The 20,015-nt window shown below is 50.4% G+C and overlaps 6 protein-coding genes and 1 non-coding gene across 7 annotated transcripts; 3 read left to right on the top strand and 4 right to left on the bottom strand.

Moving 5' to 3' along the window:
• Positions 1 to 399: 399 nt before the first annotated feature.
• Positions 400 to 1,272, top strand: J7337_011428 (uncharacterized protein; the record flags this gene model as incomplete). The annotated part of the gene is made up of 1 exon (XM_044828975.1): positions 400 to 1,272. One exon carries the CDS (start codon positions 400 to 402, stop codon positions 1,270 to 1,272), a length of 873 nt encoding a protein of 290 aa, XP_044675650.1.
• Positions 1,273 to 2,416: 1,144 nt separating this feature from the next.
• On the bottom strand, positions 2,417 to 3,099 carry J7337_011427 (uncharacterized protein; the record flags this gene model as incomplete). Its single annotated transcript, XM_044828974.1, has 2 exons — positions 2,417 to 2,940; positions 3,021 to 3,099. 2 exons carry the CDS (start codon positions 3,097 to 3,099, stop codon positions 2,417 to 2,419), a joined length of 603 nt encoding a protein of 200 aa, XP_044675649.1.
• Positions 3,100 to 4,229: 1,130 nt separating this feature from the next.
• Positions 4,230 to 6,491, top strand: J7337_011426 (uncharacterized protein; the record flags this gene model as incomplete). The annotated part of the gene is made up of 1 exon (XM_044828973.1): positions 4,230 to 6,491. One exon carries the CDS (start codon positions 4,230 to 4,232, stop codon positions 6,489 to 6,491), a length of 2,262 nt encoding a protein of 753 aa, XP_044675648.1.
• A 600-nt stretch (positions 6,492 to 7,091) lies between these two features.
• On the bottom strand, positions 7,092 to 7,163 carry J7337_011425. Its single transcript has one exon. It is a non-coding gene; the product is annotated as a tRNA-Arg (tRNA).
• Positions 7,164 to 9,187: 2,024 nt separating this feature from the next.
• J7337_011424 (uncharacterized protein) lies at positions 9,188 to 10,958 on the bottom strand (the record flags this gene model as incomplete). Its single annotated transcript, XM_044828972.1, has 2 exons — positions 9,188 to 10,128; positions 10,175 to 10,958. The coding sequence occupies 2 exons, from the start codon at positions 10,956 to 10,958 to the stop codon at positions 9,188 to 9,190; spliced, it is 1,725 nt and encodes a 574-aa protein (XP_044675647.1).
• Positions 10,959 to 14,016: 3,058 nt separating this feature from the next.
• Positions 14,017 to 16,578, top strand: J7337_011423 (uncharacterized protein; the record flags this gene model as incomplete). Its single annotated transcript, XM_044828971.1, has 4 exons — positions 14,017 to 14,346; positions 14,386 to 14,736; positions 14,788 to 15,543; positions 15,592 to 16,578. The coding sequence occupies 4 exons, from the start codon at positions 14,017 to 14,019 to the stop codon at positions 16,576 to 16,578; spliced, it is 2,424 nt and encodes an 807-aa protein (XP_044675646.1).
• A 226-nt stretch (positions 16,579 to 16,804) lies between these two features.
• Positions 16,805 to 19,759, bottom strand: J7337_011422 (uncharacterized protein; the record flags this gene model as incomplete). The annotated part of the gene is made up of 1 exon (XM_044828970.1): positions 16,805 to 19,759. One exon carries the CDS (start codon positions 19,757 to 19,759, stop codon positions 16,805 to 16,807), a length of 2,955 nt encoding a protein of 984 aa, XP_044675645.1.
• Between the last annotated feature and the right edge of the window lie 256 nt (positions 19,760 to 20,015).

Genomic DNA, 20,015 nt, shown 5'->3' with positions numbered 1-20,015 from the left:
CTGGCTGCCTCATGCTCATCCTTGAACCCCACGGCGTGAGACACCATCAGCATAAATACAGGCTTATCCCCCCATACCCCCGACTTTCTTCCTTCTTCCTCCCCCCCACACACAACCAAAAAAAGGGTCGCAAAGATTCACCAAGAGGATATCGTCTTGTCTTGAAGGACATATCTCTCCGCCCGGGCCCATTTGTCAATCTTTTCTGTTGTGCGTCGCTCTTTTCTTCTTCCCTTTTACTCTCTGTCTCTTCGCTCTTTTCGTCACTCTCTAGCCAAGCCGATCGATCCATACACAAAGTTGGGAGTCGTTATTCTCCCTACCATATCCGTGCGAGTCGAGATTCCCGTTACGAGTCCGTTCTTTATTTACCGATTTCCTCCCATAACTACCGTAGCCATGTTCAAACGCTCGTTTAGGTCGCAAGACCCCAACCGCGTCGACAAGACTGCGAGACTCAAGAGATCGGGCTCCCACCGGGATCACACGAAAATGTCGAAGCTGCAAAGATCGCTCAACGAGCAGGACGCCATTCCCCAGAAGCCTGCTCCAGCACCCGCCGCGCCTGCTCCTTCGCCCATCGTCACTCTGACTGTTGGTCAAGATGGCCGGCTCTTTGCAGCACATGAGGATGTACTCCGCCAGTCGCCTTTCTTTGAGGCCGCCCTGCGCGGAAGTTGCTTCGAGGCACAGAGCAAGAGGATCTCCATCCCCGACGAAGAACCCGAGGTGTTCTCCGCCGTCCTTGAATATCTCTACAAGGGTGACTACTACCCACGTCTGCTCCATAACAAGCAGCGCAACTCTTGGGAGCTCGAGGACCAAGGCCGTACACCTCACACATCACCCAACCCCGAAACTGGAGGTGGCCGCGCAGGCACTGCGTCTGAAGCCACCATCTACCTGTCGAGTCTCGATATGGCCATCCTCCGCGACACAGTCGTCTACTGCGCTGCGGACAAGTACGGCCTCGAGGAGCTCAAGCGTCTGGCCCTGCGCAAGCAGGGACTGCAATCCGGCATCGACGTCGGGACCATTATAAGGTCAGCTCAGTACGCCTACGCTCACACGCCCGACTCAGACAGCCGTCTGCGCGCTCATTACCTCGCCCTGATCATCCGCTGCCGCAAGACCTTTAAGCGCAGCGGGACCATGCAGGCCGAGATGGAGGCGGGCGGCAGCAAGCTCTTCTTCGACCTGTTTGTAGCCATGTGCAATCACCTCGACGACGTCATTGACGTGAGCAATGCTCGCACGCCAAAGACTGTCTGAGTGATTCAAGATATTCCAAACACACACTACTCAGGCCTCCGGATGCTCCGTGTGTTTGATCATAGCTGGAGGACAAGCGCGAAATGGAACGCCACCAAATCCGCGAAAAAGGAAAAACCTACAAAAAAAAGTGATGCTTACAGGAACAGTTGGAAGTCGGCGCTTGGTTGCTTTTCATGCTCCATCATCAGATTGAAGTCCTAAGGAGCTTTGTTTTGTTACATTACTCCCCTTCTGCGAGGTTGGCCGACCGAATTTTGATGATACACGAGCTGAGAGGATCTAATCAGACGCACACACGACGTCCTTCACATCCTCTGCTCATTTATTGTGAGTTTACTTATCGCGAGTTTCTGTTTCTGCCCTATCATTTCAACTCTGCTTTGATACCCACTTACACACGGACACTGGGACATTTCTTCCCCAATTCTACTCTGGCGTTTTGATATCCACCAAAAAAAAAGACCGGGTTGTCTTTGGTTCAACACCAGAGTTTGGGGCAACATTTTGGGAAGTGGAATGCTTGACTGCTTTTCTACACCCGCGAGCAAATGCCCCGAGATTGGCTAAAAGCTTGCATTTGTACCATCTTGGAAATTTTCCACCGAAAAAAAAAGGATCTCTTCTGGTTTTGTTGCTGTCTTTTTGCTTTCACGTTTTATGGCAGGAGTTTTTTCTCTCTAGAACGCGAAACGGATACAAACATCTCCTACTCGGATTTTGCACAGTAAGGAGGGGACCTTGAGAACAAGAGGCTTTAATAACATCTCAACCCTCACATACTGCGTGTGTGCCTCGCCTCTTTAGTACCGGGTCGGGCCCTCTTTTGCTTTTGGTTCGCATCTACAGACTGATACCTCGAACCTGTCCTTTTGTTACTGCTTTTCCTGTTTTGTTTGCTGGAGGAGATGGGAAATGGAGATCCTTTTCTGCATGGGCTTATTTGGGACCGGCGTGACGCCGATGAGAATGAAGTTACGATCTTGATGATTATTAACCACTTGGGATCGTTGAACGATCCTCCCTGGCGCAAGCACCGTCAGGGTAGAGGTAATGAGAAATTCGGCCACCTCAATTGATGTTCCTTTGCATGTGATGTATGTGATGTATGTGATGTAATGCTTTAAAAATGACGGTTGAGTGATTAGGCGGTTTCATCCCACTCAACCTCAAACTTCTCAAACGTAACCTCAAGATCCTCCTGGATCTCCTTCTTGGGATCAGGTCGCGCGACAGCAGCAGCAATCTCTAGATCCCAGCCCTCACCACCGTTATCGCCATAAACCCAATTCGTCTGCCTCAACGGCGTCTTGTCACCATCCTCATCAACCCTGTACGTCCACATACAAAGCCCCAGCGCATCCTGCACCCTCTGCACCTTTACAGTAACGCACTTGTCACCATTCCTCACACCAGCTTCATTCTCAGGCCCGACCTTCTCAACGCTCCAATCTGCCCACTGATCGCATGTCACGGTTGAGTAGCGCGGGTGATCGTTGTATAGCTCGATGCCGGTCTTGATCCACTTGCGGGGCGTGGGGGAGTTGGGGTTTGTGAAGACTAGGAGAAGACAGGCCTGGTCGTACTGATGGATGTACTTTGTGCGGAAGGTGAGAGTTGCGGAGATGAACTTCTTGAGAGGTTTTTTGGAGTGTGTGGTGAAGGGTGCTGGGGAAGTTAGTGAGTGAGGCTAGTGGTGATGGCTGGTTGAGAGGGCGCGTTTGAGAGGGAGGGGTTGAGATGCTCACCAGTGAAGACGTCGGTAGAAGGAGGCTGTTTCCAGATATCGCTACCAGGGGGTGCCGACCACTTGAAGGGAGTATCCATTGTAGTTAAATATACTTTGAACAAAAATAATATGCAGAAATTCTAGGTATTAACGAAGGTATTCTCCAAGGGGACACGTCGATGTATTTATAGATCTTCCGAATGATGCCCTTGACCAGAAATCGCGGGGCAGACCTGACGTAATCGGGTTGAGTCGAGCAAACATGCAGCGGAAACTCCGCCTTTGATGGGAGGATCTTGTTGGTAGAATGGAGGTAAATACGAATAACCGGTTGTCACTTTTACGGTTAATTCTGGAAAGGTTCTGGATTGACAGGGTTTTGCATGTAGGGCGTGAGCTTGATGCGGATAAAGTGATGGTAGGTGGAGATGAGCTGAATACCGAGATACTCTATTTAGAGGGGGCATTTATGGTCTGATGAACCGAGAGTGTGTATACAGATGAAAGAAATCAACGTAGTATAGACTGTATATTCAATACGGTCCATTAGCGATGCAACAGATCTTAAATATGATACTCAATCGTAGAGTTAATCTCAATGAATTGCTCTGCGCCTACCCTGTACTTCCAGCTGACGTTGAGTTTGTGGGGATAAACCTCGGCTCGCTCGTCACCAACCGCTTCAACAAGATTGCTCGCACAAATTGACCTGCACCAGTAAATCTCCTCTTCACTTCTCCTCATCAGAAAAAGGGCTATCAACAAAGATTGACGACTCTATATCGACAATACCCATCAAAGACTCTGCTCGCTATCATTTGTGCAGTGTCAGGACTATTCCAAAAACAACACGCACTGGTGTTCGAACTGTCACTGCCTTGGCCCTCTGACTCAGTCGAATTGCAGGGGCTCGCCCACGCGAGTGAAAACTCTTCCCCACTCGACCATCGACACTCATTTCTCCCACCCAAAAAACCCCGCCTGCACCGAGACTCGCGATTTCTCTTCACCAGTATCTCACCTTGTCCATCCCTCTACTTTTTTCCCTTCCCTTATCGCGATAATATATTTTTGTAAGAGCTATCGCATATAGGCTCTTTCGACACCGCGGCACTGGAGTGTTTATAGCCTCAGTGATCTAGCCGTTTCTCGGCCTGGGGGAGAGAAGGAAGACCAATAGCGAAACGACTTTCAATTCATTTCTAATAAATTATACGATATCTTCACAATGTCGTCGTTTCTTACACCACCAAAATCGGGGCCTACTGGGCGCCCGGTTGCGAAACCACGGTTCGGAAAACCCAACCCCGTCCGAGCGATGCGCGAACGAGAAGAACGACGAGCAGCCAATGCAGCCGCCCATTCAAATAGCCTACGAGTTGCTGCAGTAAATCGAAATGCTTCATTAGCAAAACCGAACCGTCCACAATGTCCGAACAAAGCCTGTCCGAAACCCAATGTCGTCGATGGGACATGTCAGACTTGCGGTCGTATCTCTGATGACAGTAACATTGTGGCAGAAGTCACCTTTGGAGAGTCGTCTTCGGGTGCTGCTGTTGTTCATGGTTCTTACATCGGTGCTGATCAAGCGGGCGTGCGAAGCATGGGACCTGCATTCCGACGAGTTGGAGGATCTGAGGATCGAGAGAAGAGTATTAGGGAAGCAAAGGGCTTGATGCAGGGTTACGCGCAGCAGCTTAACGTCAGCGACAGTCTGGTCACTGCAGGAACGCAAGTTTTTAAGCTGGCGTCAAGCGCAAACTTCATCCAAGGTCGCACATTGGCCAGCGTCGCGGCTGTCTGCCTGTACGCAGCTTGCCGAGCTGAGCCACCATGCAAGGTTATGCTTATCGACCTGGCGGACTTGGTGCAGCTCAATGTCTTCAAGCTGGGTCGGATTTTCAAGAAGCTCAATGAGGTGGTGCCAATTGGCAACGATGGTCTCATTCCAGTGTATCCGGAGGATCTTATCTGGCGATTTGCGACAAAGATGGAGTTTCACCAAGACACGGCCAAAGTTGCCGAGGATGCTGTTCGACTGGTCAAGCGAATGAGTCGAGATTGGATGGTCATGGGTCGTCGACCATCAGGCATCTGTGGAGCTTGTCTGCTCATGGCGGCACGAATGCACAACTTTCGACGAACTGTGCGAGAGGTCGTCTACATTGTCAAAGTCACCAATCACACGATTCAGAACCGACTGCAAGAGTTCAAGGTCACTGAGTCGAGTCGCATGTCGGTTGAGGATTTCTTGAAGCAGGATTTCCTGGAGAGCTCTCACGACCCACCTTCTTTTTACAGGCAGTCAGCCGAATACAAGAAGCAATTGGCGGCGAAGAATAAGAAGCGAAAGAGGCCGACAGATGCTGATGGTGATGAAGATGAGGAGGAAGATGACAACCTGGCAGACAAGATTGATCCGCGGTTAATAGAGGGCGGCGCTGATCTCTCCAAGGCGCCTGTTGTCGAATATCGCCGTGATGATGATGGCTTTATTATCCCGCCTATACCATCCAAGATCGCCAAAGACCCATCACTCGTTAATAGGCTGAACGAGAACGCAGAGGATGAAGAGGCTGAGGGCGAAGACACGAATGTACAGACACTGGATGGCCTTGTGCAAGAGTTTGGAGACGCGATGGACGAGGAGCTTGCGGAGAACGGGACACAAGAGACAAACCAGCGGAAAGGCAGCAAACCACAATTACCCATTAATGAGGAATGGGAGCAGGACGAGCAAGAACTAGAGGGCGTGATTGAGGAGATCTTCAATGACCCCTTGACATACGAGCACGCCATGGCCTACACAACTGCGGAGCAGCGAGCGCGAATTCACACAGTCTGGGCCCTACAACAACGACCACAGAAAGAAGTTTCCATGTCGGCGGATGTCACAGAGGATGAGTTTGCCGACGATCCCGAGGTGAACAATTGTTTGCTGTCACCCGAGGAGGCTCAGATCAAGGAAATGATTTGGGTGAACCAGAACAAGGAATGGCTACGAAAACACCAAGAGAAGGTGTTCCGCAAGAAAGTAGAGGCAGAACGACCGAAGCAAACACGAAAGCGACGCAAGCGAGCTAGGATGGGTGAAGGCCAGACCAGTCCCGCCAGCTCAGCCGCCGAGGCAGCCGTCAACGTCGCCAAAGATCGCGCGTGGTCCAAGAGGATCAACTACGACGCCATCCGCAACATCTTCGACATGCCGAACCTCGGAGGTCCCGGCTCTGAAGCAACCAGTCGCAAGACCAGTGTCGCAGGAAGTACCAAAGGCGTCGATGATGCGAGCGAAGCTCCTGATGAGAGCGTTGCTGGTGATGAACCTGAAGCGCCACAGGAGGAAGAAGAGTTTGAGGAGGAAGAGTACGATGAGACGCAGAACTATGGCGATGGTGAGGAGTTTGGTGGTGGGGGTGATGAGTTTGGAGGGGGGTATGATGAGGATGATCCGGAGATGGATGCCGAGTACGGTCTTGAAGAGTATGCTTGAAAGGGTTAATAAGGGATTGAGTGCTGGGATGGTGATTGATACCCATATAGATAACAGGACTGGTGTAGCACATATGCACATGAGCGATTGAGGAATAAATATGTAAAAGTCTCATTCTGTCTTTCATCCGATGTGTTCCTTTGACAACTTTAGTCTAATCTTAGGCTGGGCGTCCTAAAATTCTCCAAGATTTATGACAGTCTCATCGTGGGGATGTAAGTCACACCTCAGTGTGGAGTCCTTCGTATGAGATGGAGGCATGGCTGGTGAGTGTAAGCGGCAGCGCCTCATAAAATCAAGTCACATCGTGCATGTATATCGATGGATGTATCCGTACCTGTATGTCCATAAGTGGTTTGGGGCGTCAACACCACGGCGATCTTCCCCACATGGATCTGTCTCACTTGCATCTCCACATTCGATGTCAGCTCAACCTCAAACCATTGAACCTTTTCAATAGAAGAGAATGCTCTTGTTTTGCTGTCCTAAGTGTCTCTCAAAAAGAAAACAAGGCGCTTTAGTATCTTAGGCTGAGATGCTCTTGCCCTCCTCAGAGGCCTGATAGCCTCAAGATATCAGAACAACAAAAAAGAATCATCTCGAGACACCCAGGACTCGAACCTGGAACCTTTGCCACCGGAAAGCAACGCGCTACCATTGCGCCAGTACCCCAGACGCTATTTTGAACTTTTGAGCTGCTATCTGAAGCTATACAGAGATTGATTATACCAACATGAAGTCTGGGGTTGAACGGAGATTCGCACGTGCAGGGCTGTCACATGCAACAGCCAACGCCCGCATCACACCGCACTGCCGAAAAACCAATATGAGATCTACTTCTACGATACCAAATTTATCCTCAGCGGCATTCCGTTAATTCGCTGCTTTGTTACGCTTTTGAGGTCGTTGGAGTGCCGGCCGGCGGTACGTATCCGAGTCGGCCGAGAGGGGACCCACATCTGCCCGGTAAGGCTGAGCCATTCCGGGCTGTACTCTACATTGGCATTCTCAAGCCTGAATGCCTGAGTAGGCATCAAGTCTTTAATTGTACGTGACTACCACAACCAAGGAGGGTTTGTCATACAAGCTGGGAACGCACTGAGCACGGCGTCGTGAGGAATAATGCCTGGCGGCTTAGGTGCATAGACGCCACAGTAACAATTTTTAACAAGGGATCTTGATGGTGCATAGGATTTGCTTTACGGCATGATTGATGGTAGGGTGAGTGGCTCGCGCCTCTCAAATCAGCGCCGCCACCATTGGATGTTCTTCAAGACAGGTATTCGCATCGTCTAATTATTTTACAACATGAATAGCGAGGCCGTTGACATTAGGGCGGCCACTACTTGCTGTAGGAAGGACAGCTTCACCAACACCAGAGTCAATGAGCCATCGCTGAGTGGCGACAGCAGTGGGTGAACTTTCTATAGCTCCTTACCTACTGACCACTCTTGCAAGAGAGAATCCGCGCTGGAATGGGAGAGACACAGCATTGACCTTAAAAGCGGCTCATCAGAAGCCGACTCCAGGCAACATCTTGGAGCAGGTTCTCCGTAGGCCACTGGTGACACATCAAGAGCGGGTGTCGATTGAGAAAAAAGAGATGACTCACTGATAAGTCAGAGATCATCCACAAGTCAACATCAGTAAACTCAAGACCCATGGTCCTGGCGGGCAATACATAATATCAGGTGCCAAAATAAACTCATCAAAGAGGATCGATCCTAGAATTATGCTAGTTTACTCAAGTCCTTTTGTCGCTCGTCCTCCATTCTCTTGTCTCGTATGGGCATGCAATCCCCGATTGACGCAGGCTTGCCATACCATAATTCTCACCTTGCACAAAGCTGTGAGTCAGACTGATGGCGAAGGCTACTTCTTGAGTGTAACGAATGCCCAAATTGCACCGAAACCAGAAGCCCGAGGCCCTTGATGGTCACTGCGCCCGTGGCAAGGAGCAAATCCCGCGCGGCGTGAGATTTGTTTGGACTTGAGAAAGGGATTATCTGAAGACGGATGAGCAGTAGCAGGCAGCAATTGGACGGTTGAAAATCTCATAGACATTGTATCACGTCGTACTCATCGCGTAACTACAGGAGACGTCGCAAGCCGTGAAAATGGAGGACTCGAACGACCCCACTAAAAATGAGGCCGTCTTGCACGACAGCTTCAATTCACATCACATCACATCACAGAAGAGACTGACAAAAGTATTGAGAACACTGAATGAAATTTTGGTCACGGCTTTTATCTAACTCTAGACCCATGGACGGAAACACCAGTAACGAAAGAACATTGATAACTTTTTGCCCATATCCGACATCAAGAACATCAAAGCATTAGCGGCATTAGAACTTTTTTGTTTGTCCCATGCAGGTTCGCTCGCAGAGCAAATTACCTGCCCGACCAACCTGAATTGACCATTACAAGTACAACAAGGCAGGTCGCTGATTCCTCCGATACGCTCACCCGGCTTTTCGACCGGGCTGGAGCTGCTGGGGTATCATCTCCAAAGAAAACATCGTCCCAGTCCCTTGGGGGAGGGGGGCGCGAGCAAGCACGCTGTGAACAATGGTTTCATTCAACCCAAAGAAAAACAATCAAGGAAAAATTGTTGAAAAGAGAGTAGTGTCGAGGCCAGGGATAGCGACAGCAGGCTATGCCGTCCTCGTACGTTTTTGTGGGTGTGCATTGCACTAGATGTGGAGATAGTTCACATCCGAGATGCTTCTGTGCCTCTTGTGGCCGTTGCCAGCTTCAGTGGTGGCCTTACGTTTTTGAGACATTGACTCCAGGGGGCTGCGTGTGGCGTCGCTCATCTGCCTCTTGTGGCGACGAGCGGGTGTTAGGGGGATGGCAGCTGTGTCAAAGCGGTCCGATTTGAGACCCTTGAGTGCGGTGTAGTTGTAGGGGCCGCTGAATGCGAGCGAGTCCTGGGTAGCCTGGTTGCTCAGGATGAGCTGCTGGTTAATTTGGTTACGGCGGAAAGCTCCGACAGTCTCGGAATTGATGTGACTTAGAGCCTGCTTCTCGCTTGTAGCTGTGCTGGGTCGCGCAGGCGTAGATGCGGGATCCCAGTTGTCGCCCTCTTCATCTCCAGAAGAGTCATTTTCCTCCCAGGCGATGAAGTCGTTGAGGTCCAGATTGAGTTCGGCGTCTTCCTCCTCCTCATCCTGCAAGCTAGGCGCGGTTGAGCTTTCGTCGGCGGTATTGGGTTCAGAGGGGAAGGGAAAGAAAGCCTCAGTGGGCCCCATAACCTGAGCCGTATTGAAGAAGTCACCGAAAGTGTTGGAGGAGAACATGGCGCTAAGCATTAGGTTTGCAGAGTTGCTCATAATAGGCGACTCGGGCCCCTCAGTACCCCAGGGAAAGTTAAATTGCTCGGGGGAGAGGTCGAATTGGTGGCGCCGGTGAGGAGTAAAGATCATCATTTTTCCGGTGACGGGGTTGAGGACAGCAATGGGCTTCTTGTCCGAACGGTCAAGGTTGTAACGTCCCAGACGGGGCTGGCCACGCTCGGCCTTGACCGGGCTGTCGGCGTCAGAGTCGGAAATGTCGCTCATGGGCTTTGAAGGGCGTCGAGTCTTTCTTCGGACAATGGGTTCGGGTTCATCTTCCTCGGTGGTATCACCATCAGCTGGGCATGTTAGTACAGGTAATGACGCCCATATAGCCAAACTTACTCTCGTAGCCATCCAGCTCGGTAGGCTCCTCAAAGCCAAAGGGAATGGGCTGAGGGGTAGAGGCAGCAGTGGCTGGCTGGGAGGCCATTGGAGTGGCAATAGGGGTGTCATCATCAATTTGTCGGAAAATTTCCTCGGCATCCGAGTCATCATCTTGCTCGCCGTATTGGTTGTTGAAGTCCCAGAAAGATCCCGAGTCAGAAGACTCATTAGGATCGTTCTCGATCTCACGGCGGAAAGCAGGATCCAGGTTGTTTTGAGAAACAAAGATATCAGGGAAGAAACCCTGAATCTCATCCTCGGTGTCGGTGGAGTCAGAGTCGCTGGAGGGCACGTCGAAGCGAACGTGGCGCTCTAGAGGCTCCTCACCAAAGATATTGGCGTCTTGGTAGACGTCGGGCTGGTCCTCATCGTCCGTAACGATGCCTCCCCAGCTAGCAGCGTCATCATCCTCAATATCCAAGCCTTCTTGCTCGTCGTCCTCCTGCTCCACTTCCTCCTCCTCCTCCTCTTCGTCCTCCTCAATAGTCGGTTGCGGCCGAGGAGCTTGTGGTGGGGTGGGGGGAACATGAGTCTCCTCTAGAATGTTCTCCTCCTCGGCCGCAGCAACATCATCCTCATCGTCGTCTGAAGAATCGCTAATATCTTCAACGGCAGAGTAGCCGCCATCGTCGGAGAGGTCTAGGGAAGAAGCAGAAGGAGTGTCGGAGACCCGCCGGCGGCGCTGGGCGGTCTTGGTCTTTTTGACCGGGGTTGTAAACTTTTGCTTGAGATTGCGAGACATTTTGGAAACGCTTCAAGATGTTTAGTATTCTAGTTGTAATGATCGTTCGAGTTGTCTTCAAAGTGGTGTAGATGAGCAAGCTCAGATCGAATATTTTTTTTTAGCAATGCAATGCAAGACTTGTTTTGTAGTAGATATATGCGTGTATACGCTTTTGAACAACTTCAAGTTGTTTTAATCGTCTTTAATAGAAAGAGAAAGGTAGGGGAGGTGGTCGGGAGAATAGAATGGTAGTAACTGTATCAAAAGCCCTTCACTATCGGGCAAGTTGCAGAATCGTTGGTTTCAGAGACAGACTCTCGGTAGAGCACTCAGCTCCAAGAGCGGGAAAGCCTGTAAAGATCAAAGTCGAGAGAGAAGTATTGACTGGTTAACTCGGAGAACTGCTGGACTGCGAGCCGGGACAGGGAAAACAGCCACGGCCCGCAGTGGGCGTTTACAGCTCAGCGACGGCCGAAGGCATGGTTACTCGACTTTGTTCTTGGTAGGGGTAGTTCTCTGGGTGATGCTGAAAAATGTCGACTTCGTTGTCTTTTGTGGTTTGGGTTTGGGGGTTGGTGATAGAGGAAGAAGAGAGGGAGCGAGGGGGGAGAGGAGGAGAGAAATATCCCAAACTTTTTCCGTCCTCTAAGTGGGGTCGATCCTGATTGGGCAAAGTGTCTCGAGGCAGGCAGTGCCGGGGGGTGATTGATGATTGAGTTACGGAAGTTGCAAGTGGAGTCGATGGAGCGTGCAGTGCGGGAGGGAAGGTACCTATGCGCTAGGCTACTTTAGGAGGGACAATACCGTCACCGCTTTTTGCAGCCTTAGACGAAGCCCAACGATAGGAAGACAATTGTACAATGAGAAGTGAGAAGCGCTGATGTGTCGAGTGAGACACTGCAAGGAGACCAATTCTGTGCTATTTTGATGCTACGTGTGCTATATAGAGCGTGCTGCAGTTGGAATGCTTGTTCACCTGTCACCGAAAGTTGAGAACCAAAAAAAGCTGGGACCAAGTTGAATCATGAGTGACTTGACTTCAAAACATTTACCCCAGGCTCCCTGGTCCGTGAGGCGAACAGAATCAGAATCAAGGGACCAGTCAGGCCCCAGAATGGAAGCACGACAGGGAGCATGGAGCATCAATCTAGTGTAGGACTCGACCAGGTAGGGAGAGATGCAAGAAATTGATATTAGATATCGGAGCAATGCAATCTTGGGAACACGACAGACAGTTGAAAGCGATGTGGCTTTACAGTACTCCGTACCTACAGCACATTCAGTGGCTACATATCACTCTACAACATGCCACCAGAGGCCATATCCCAAAGTCAGCCTTGTCACGAGAACAGCTCAATCGTTTCATTTCCAATGATCTCTCGAAGACACTGGACCCATGCTTCATGCACGGCAGAACAGACGCTGGAGCCGGGATACGCAAGCAAGAAATCCAAAGGACCCCTCCTCCGTCTCCCTCCAACAGAAGGCCAAGCATTTTTACAAAACAGCTCCGCACCTCACAAAGACTCCACAGTCAGACAGGGGTAAGGCGCAGGCGGTTATGTCAGTGGCCAATGCCAACTCCCAGAAAGTCCAGTTTCAAAGAAAATCCGCCCCAGAAAAAAAAGAGCAAAAGAGGATTCCCATCGGCATCAGACGAGAAACATCGTCAGTCTTTCTCGCTTATGCTAGAAATAACGCCAGCAAAATGGATACCGATGATACCTCGGTCCCCGAAAAAGAATAAGAACTTGCTAAGCTTCTACTGTATGATGTTGCCACGGTCACTGGTGGGGTTATTGCTGAACTTTTTTCTTCTAAAGCTTTTTAAGCGACAACCGGAGTTGACGAGGACTAATTACTCAGTATCCGCAGTCTCGACGCAGAAACGTAACGTGCGTCCAATGCCAATGGAGAAGAAAAATTTCTGGTGAGGCAAGCTAAGAGTCTTACGCGCCGTCTCGTGCCTGGATACCGAATTCTGCAGATGGTTACGTAGAGAATTGACCGACAGTAGAAGCTTGCTTCACTTTACATCGTTCTGGCGACTTGGGCTTTTAGGCTCAAGTCCAGATGCCTGCTAATGGGCATATACCATGAGACACACTGGCCTTTACGTCCTGTCTTTCAAAGCTCGGCGCCATCTGCTGGTCCTTGTAAGCTGTTCCCATTGTTATCCAGCGTCAACTCAATCAGCCCCTCATTCCCCTCTTCTTCTCGAAAAGCACCTCCGTCATCAAAACTCATTAGCGCCAGACCAACTCTCTAGTAAACGGTGCCCCTCTCAGAGATTTTTTTACCAATGACCACCTCGGCATTACTCGTTACGACAATGAGCGTAACAGAAAAAAAGCGGCACAGTGAAATTAAGGTGAGAGCTTCTGCATTATGAACACGTAAATACGTTTATGACTCTTGGGTGAGTCAACCTCCCCCAGGAAATCAGCATTATGCCCATTGGCTGCGTTAGTTACACTCGTACACCCCACCTTGTTCGTTGATGACTCTTTTTGCTGCCACGCATCCTAGCTTCAAACATGCTTCAGGCTTGCATGTGAATTGGGAGCTCAGCTTACTGCAGACGCAGAACAGAAACACTTCTTGATAAGGAATCTTCCGATTGAGCTCAGCAGGAAACATGAATAGCGACACAAACTAGTAGTGACCGTCTGAACCTTACGATGCACCACTTCAAGTGACACCACTCAAGCAATTGGCTTACATCCTTGTCCTTGAGGCCAGAACAAACTCAAGCCTGAGGGAAAACTCAGCTCCGCCCAACTTTTTTTTTTCTCTTCATGGCGTGAAAGCTTCGGCATGACCCGTGCAGCACCCGCGCGCCAAAGCGCTTACCTTATCTAATCTTATCTTATCGCCCCCTCCAACCGTTTCCAGCCGTTGTCGTGCCAGCCAGCACGCCAAGGGAAACTGGAGTAAACACTGGACCTACGACCAGGATTGTAACGTCAACGCTCCGTTTTATGAATCCACCGTCCTAAATAAGTCTCGTCCACGATCCATTCTGTTCCTGCATCTTTGTTTAAGCGAAAAGCATATCATCGTGTTTAGCAGCATCATGGAGCGAAAAGCGTCTCATAACCTGTTTGAGGTTTATCTACGGCTACGGCCCCCGCCTACGCGACATGGTGATGGCGATCGCATTCTTGATGTTGAACCCGCGGAGGATGGTTCACATCCTAAGCATATTGTTCTGAATCCGCCTACAGATCGGCGCAGGGCGATTGAGAAGTTCGCGTTCACCCAGGTTTTTGAGGAAGATGCAACACAGCTCGATGTCTTTCACTGCACAGAGATCGTCCCCTTCGTTGAGGGCGTATTGGCGCCTGAGGGTGGCGAGGGCACAGATGCTGTCGTCGCTACTCTGGGAGTGACAGGTTCCGGCAAGGTGAGTACCATGTCAACAATGAAACAGCAAGGCTAATAGACAAAGACACATACGATCCTCGGAAGTAAAACACAACGCGGCCTGACCCAACTCACGATGGACGTCCTCTTCCGCTCAATCGGCGAAAACATCCTCGATCCCAACGCCGCTTTCACAGCTCAAGACTCCCTTCAAGCCATCGACGGTGCCGAGTCCTCCCTGACAACCGCGTCCCACTTCTTCGACCCTCCGTTTCGCGACTCGGTTGCTTCGCGAGCGCCCTCACGCGCTGGTACTCCAATGCTTGTACGACAGACCCCAAAGCCTTCCTATGCCAACATTCCCGCCTCCAAGCTGGTCGCCTACCTCCCAGGCGCGTTCCCGGCAGACTGCGCATCAAGTCCGAAAAGTGTACGGCTTGTTAGCGAGGCAGAGGAAACTCGACGTCTCAAAGAACGATAGGATCGTTCTTCTGAGCGTGGTAGAAGACCTCTCGAAAGTCTGCCTGGGTCTCCTAGCGCGCTGAACTGTCCCAAGACGCCCAAGCGGGGTCTTCGACATTTCATGTCTCTTACTACTTCAACTCGTGTAAAGAATGTTACTAAAGATGATGTTAAGCCCGACGGTGTTATGTCCCCACCACCTCGACGAATTACCGTGCGGCCCTCGGCTCTTCCTCAGCTCCCCGACGTGAGCAACATCGACATCTCCTGCGATCCCTCAGCCGAATATGTTGTTATCATATCGATGTACGAAGTACACAACGACCGAATCTACGACCTACTTACTCCCGCTGTCAAATCCGGCGCCACAAAAGAAGTGCGACGACGTCCTTTACTCTTCAAGTCAACAGAGCTATCACCAGACCGAAAGGTTGTCGCTGGTCTTCGAAAGGTCATTTGCTCTAGCTACAACGAAGCATTGACGGTCATCGAGACTGGTCTGCAGGAGCGACGAGTTACTGGTACCGGAAGCAACAGTGTTTCAAGCCGAAGCCATGGATTCTTTGTCTTTGAAGTCAAGAAGCGAACCCGCAGCAGAAGACCTGGCCCTTGGGAGGGCAACAAATTCACCATTGTTGATCTGGCGGGCAGTGAGCGTGCGCGCGAAGCTAAGACGGCGGGTGCCACTCTTGCAGAGGCTGGTAAGATCAACGAGAGTTTGATGTACCTAGGTCAATGTCTGCAGACACAGAGTGAGGCTGCTAGCTCAAGCAAGGTAAGTCATCGAAGCGATGTTCGACAGACAGCAACTAACATGCAGTAGCCCAACATCGTTCCCTTCAGACAATGCAAACTCACTGAGCTCCTCTTCTCAAACTCATTCCCCTCCTCTTCAACCTCTCACTCCCAAGCTCCTCGCCGCAACCCCCAAAGAGGTGTCATGATCGTCACCGCCGACCCTCGTGGCGACTTCAACGCCACATCTCAAATCCTTCGATACAGCGCCCTTGCTCGTGAAGTTACAGTCCCTCGCGTCCCCTCAATTACAACAACTATTCTCGCCCAACCACCACAAATGGCTCAAAATCGCTCCGTTAGCCCAACACATCCTCACCCAAGACCATTTATGCCCGCAGGCGGAGGATCGTATAGAAACTTCTCTCCACCAATGAGCTCAGACGAGCGTGCGACAATGGAGATTGCAGCGCTTGAGATCGCGCGTCTTAGTGAGGAAGCGGATCAATTGCGCGAAGAAGTCGATCGTCAAAGTGAAGCACGCGTTGCAGCTGAAGCTCACCTTCTCACCATGGAGGACCGAATGCTTGATCTCGAAGCAGCAATTCGCGAAGAATGCGCCATGGAGTTTGAGCAGCGTCTTGCACTAGAAATGGCCCGCTGGAAGAATTCTATGGCTATAGAGCAAGAACGTACCGAAGAGCACTGGGACCGTAAAGTCGAAGTTCTCGAGCGCGGTCTCGCCTCTGACGAAGATTGTGACAAAGAAAACGTTCTTATCGAAGATCTCGAAGAGGAAGTGGATCGTCTCCGTCGTGAAAACGGTATTCTCAAGCGTGAGCTCGCTTCCCGCAGCCCCACTAAGCGCAAGCCCCTTGAGGAGCGGGAGGACTTTGCGCCTTCTTCCAAGTCATCTCGCGGCGATAGCATGACCAACCTGGGACGCAAGCTGGAGCGCATGCGTGTCAGTGGTGAAAAGGCACGTCCGGTACCTGTCAATGGGAACAGCAGTCCAAAGAAGATGCGAAAGTTGGGGGCGAAGAAGTGGGAGCATGAGGAAGATGAGCTGTCTTAGTATGTCTAGCTGTGAGCGTGCTTCTCAGGGTCATGGATGGTATGGATGGTCGGTTTGTGTTACTGGTATAGAATTGGTTCGGATTGGATGGGTCGGACGGATAATGGATGGAGTATACCCTTTGCGTAATGTCGTGCAAGTTCATAGCATCGTAATCCAGTTTTTTGTTGTTTGTTCGCTGTAGTCTCCAGTGCCTCCAATTACCTTCAATCGAGACTTTCTTCGGCTATGTAATCCTGAAGGGGGCCTCCCGATCCTTCTTCATCACCTTAAGTTGCGCATACACAATGTCCAGTGACGCATTCCTGCGGACCTTAGCTTGTCTCTGGTGGCGGTTGATGGTGAGCCATATCAAATATCGCGGCACCGAACACTCCTTTGATATTTTAATTGCTGTTTCCACGGTCCCGACAGTCACCTTTGCTCCTCGTTCCAGCATAAGATGCACGCATTCTGTCACCTGGCTATCTACTTCCTTTAAGTTTCTCTCAATATGTGCAATAGCACCGGCAAGTAGCTCTTCCCATGCTGATCTGCGGAATCCAATCTGCTTAATCATTTTGTTTGGCTTTGCTCCTTGGTCAAGTAACAATTTAATCACTGATGCACTCCTTGTGTCTGTCAGGCGCACAAGCGAAAGAAGGGAGACATTGAGTCGCTCGGGGTTTCCCTGTATTCTCCACCAAAGTGCACGCAGCTTTAAATGTTCCTGACTTGGGTTCCGCTTCGCAATCATGACAAGACCATTGCGGTCTGCCTTTGCTCTGATATATTCCCCGGCACACATCACAGTCGCCAGGCAGAGGAACTCTTGATTGGGATCAGAGCAGTAATCGCTCACTTCAATCTCAGTCAATTTTCTCTGCCATTCACCCTTCGGATCTCTGAACCTGTGGTCCTTATACTTAAACTGGCAGAGACTGGCACAATTTTCCCGCAGATGATCCAGTAATCGAACAACATCAGACCGTGAGGATGGCAAAGCGTCCCCCGCATAATCCAGGCTTAAAATCACAAAGATCTGGAAAGGATAAGTCCCATCTTTGGTTTGTGCCTTTGATCTCATCCATAGTTTGGCCAGGGATACATATGCCGCTGAGATCCTTAGCCCAGAATCGTAAGGTGTGGTAAGATAGCTATCGAGCTTTTGCTGCGTATCAAGCCTCCTTAGAAACTCCTTAAATGTCCTGTGTAGATATACAACGTCGCCTCCATCGGGTTTTGCAGGATCGCAGGGCTGTTTCACGCCATTATGGTCATAGAGTGGTATAGGTCTCGTGTTCTCATGAACTTCAAGTAAGCCTCTGCACCGACTAACAATACGGCGGCGCATGTCTTCTAGTCGACCAATCATATCTTCCAATGGAACAGCATTCGGGTCTTCGTCAATTGTCCGGTCCAAAAACCTGACCTCATCCGCATACCATAACAGACGTAGCGAAGGCTCCCTACATGTATTGACTAGCTTGAAGAGCTGAGCGGCATGTTCGCGATAGAGAGGATCAATGCTTTCGATGATTCTTCCATAGAGGTCATCCATTTCTGATGGCAGCAGATCGAGTCGATTCTCGATATCTTCAACGCGGTCGCCAGCCACCATCCCAGCCAAGAGCGACGCGACAACAATGGTAACCCATAAAAAAACACCCCTCGCTTTGTCGGCGATCGAGTGGCTCAAAGCACCAGCAAATTGAGGATGTAGCTTCTGGAACCTTGTAAATTGAGAATTTACCTCAAATTTAGAAACGACATATTTTGTGATGTCGTCATGTGTCAGGTCTTCCATCTTTAGCCTGGGATAGTCTCCGAAAGCATTCTCAAACTCTGTCCAAGGACGGCTCGAGATGCAAATCTTGATTGGGGACGCGATGCACTCCTGTACCAGGGATATAAGAACATTGCAATCACCGTCAAACTCATCCAAGCCATCGATAAATAGTGCAAGCTTTGCTCGGGAGCTGATATGTTTTACTGCATGGCGAAACATATCCTCCAATTCATCTTGGCTCAAGCGCCTGGGGTCTTCATTAAAAAGGCACAAAGATTCCCAACGCGACGAAGCAACAAGTGGAATGACCTCTGGATTCGCGCGAAAAAGCTGAACAAGCAGGGTCCGAAGCAATCCTTCTTTACTCGCCTGTATGTCTGATCCAATGGCCCAGAAATGGAACGTGGCAATCGTGAGCTTCTGGTCTCCTGCCCAGTGTTGCAAGTATTCGTTGCATCTGTTCTCATTGCTCGATTCGTCAATAGGTTGAAGGAGGTACTTCATCAGCGTAGACTTTCCTGAGCCTGGCTTTCCGGTGATCCAGTAGAGGCTACCGTCGGATGCAAGCCACTCTTTGAAGCCAATCGGTGAAGCCCCAGCCTTATTGTCATTGAAGATCCAGCGAAATGTTCCCTTGTGGGCTTCCTTTATCGTGAGTTCTCTCTCTTGTATGGTATCATATCGGACTCTCGAGATAAAAATGTGTTCCAAATGTTGTCGCCTCTGTGGTGATAGTTGGATGCTCGATGAATCTGGTGGCACCTTGGCCTCAGAATTGTGGATACGAGCGATCAATGCATCTATGAACTCGGACTTAAGCTTCTGGCGCTCATGTAAGCCGCCGGTAAGATACTCAATGGCTAACGAGCCGAAGCCTGCTTGAACTTCGTTTGCACTCGTAGCGTCTCCGATCGCTTTAAAGTCTACTCGTATGTCACGCATCTCCTGCAACATCTGCATCTGGTTCTCCAGAGTCTCTCGTGCCGTAGCTCTCAAATTGACGGATAGGTAGAACGTCAGGTCTGCCTTGACCTCTGTCAGTCTGCCTTCCAGGCCTTTCAATTTGTCCTCCTTCAAGATGATCAGCCATGTTTTGATCACCGCGTCGCGCTTCCGTCCGTGGCTATTTTCCTCGATGCGCTTCAACGAGTCAAGGATTTCTTTTGCAACCGCTTCACTCTTCTTGGCGAGAGACGATATCGCTGCATCTGTGCTGGTCCCGGGGAGTGAAATCGCACGAAGCTCATGCTGGGCATCCCTGAGATTGCTCGACGAGTTGTGTAAGCTTTGAAGATTGTTAAGAAAGTCACCTTTCGATTGTCTGACTTGGTATAGCGTGGTGAGGAAGCGGGTGCCGTAATCGACAACCTGAAGTACACTGGCTGCGACGCCGAGTGCAGCAAGTTCAGCCATGGTGAAGAGGAGATGCGATGGAGTTCAAAATGATACGATGGGAAGGGCCAGGAATACTGCATTCATAAATTGATCTTCATTGAGACCAATCTCTAGCCAAGGCGTTTTCTCATCGTTCCTCCTTTTCTTGAGAGCCTCGTGGTGTCTGTGTTTTCAGCCGCTGCGGAAACAGGCTGTACAGACATGGCGGCGTGAATTGATTCGTCAGGCATCGTGTGGCTTGCAAGGGTGAATATTCGACTCAAACGGTCCAATG

The sequence above is a fragment of the Fusarium musae genome, chromosome 9 (genome assembly GCF_019915245.1).
Source record: "Fusarium musae strain F31 chromosome 9, whole genome shotgun sequence".
NCBI classification, from domain to species: domain Eukaryota; kingdom Fungi; phylum Ascomycota; class Sordariomycetes; order Hypocreales; family Nectriaceae; genus Fusarium; species Fusarium musae.
The sequence above is the reverse complement of the archived record's forward strand: the minus strand, read 5'-3'. Positions and strand labels throughout refer to the sequence as shown.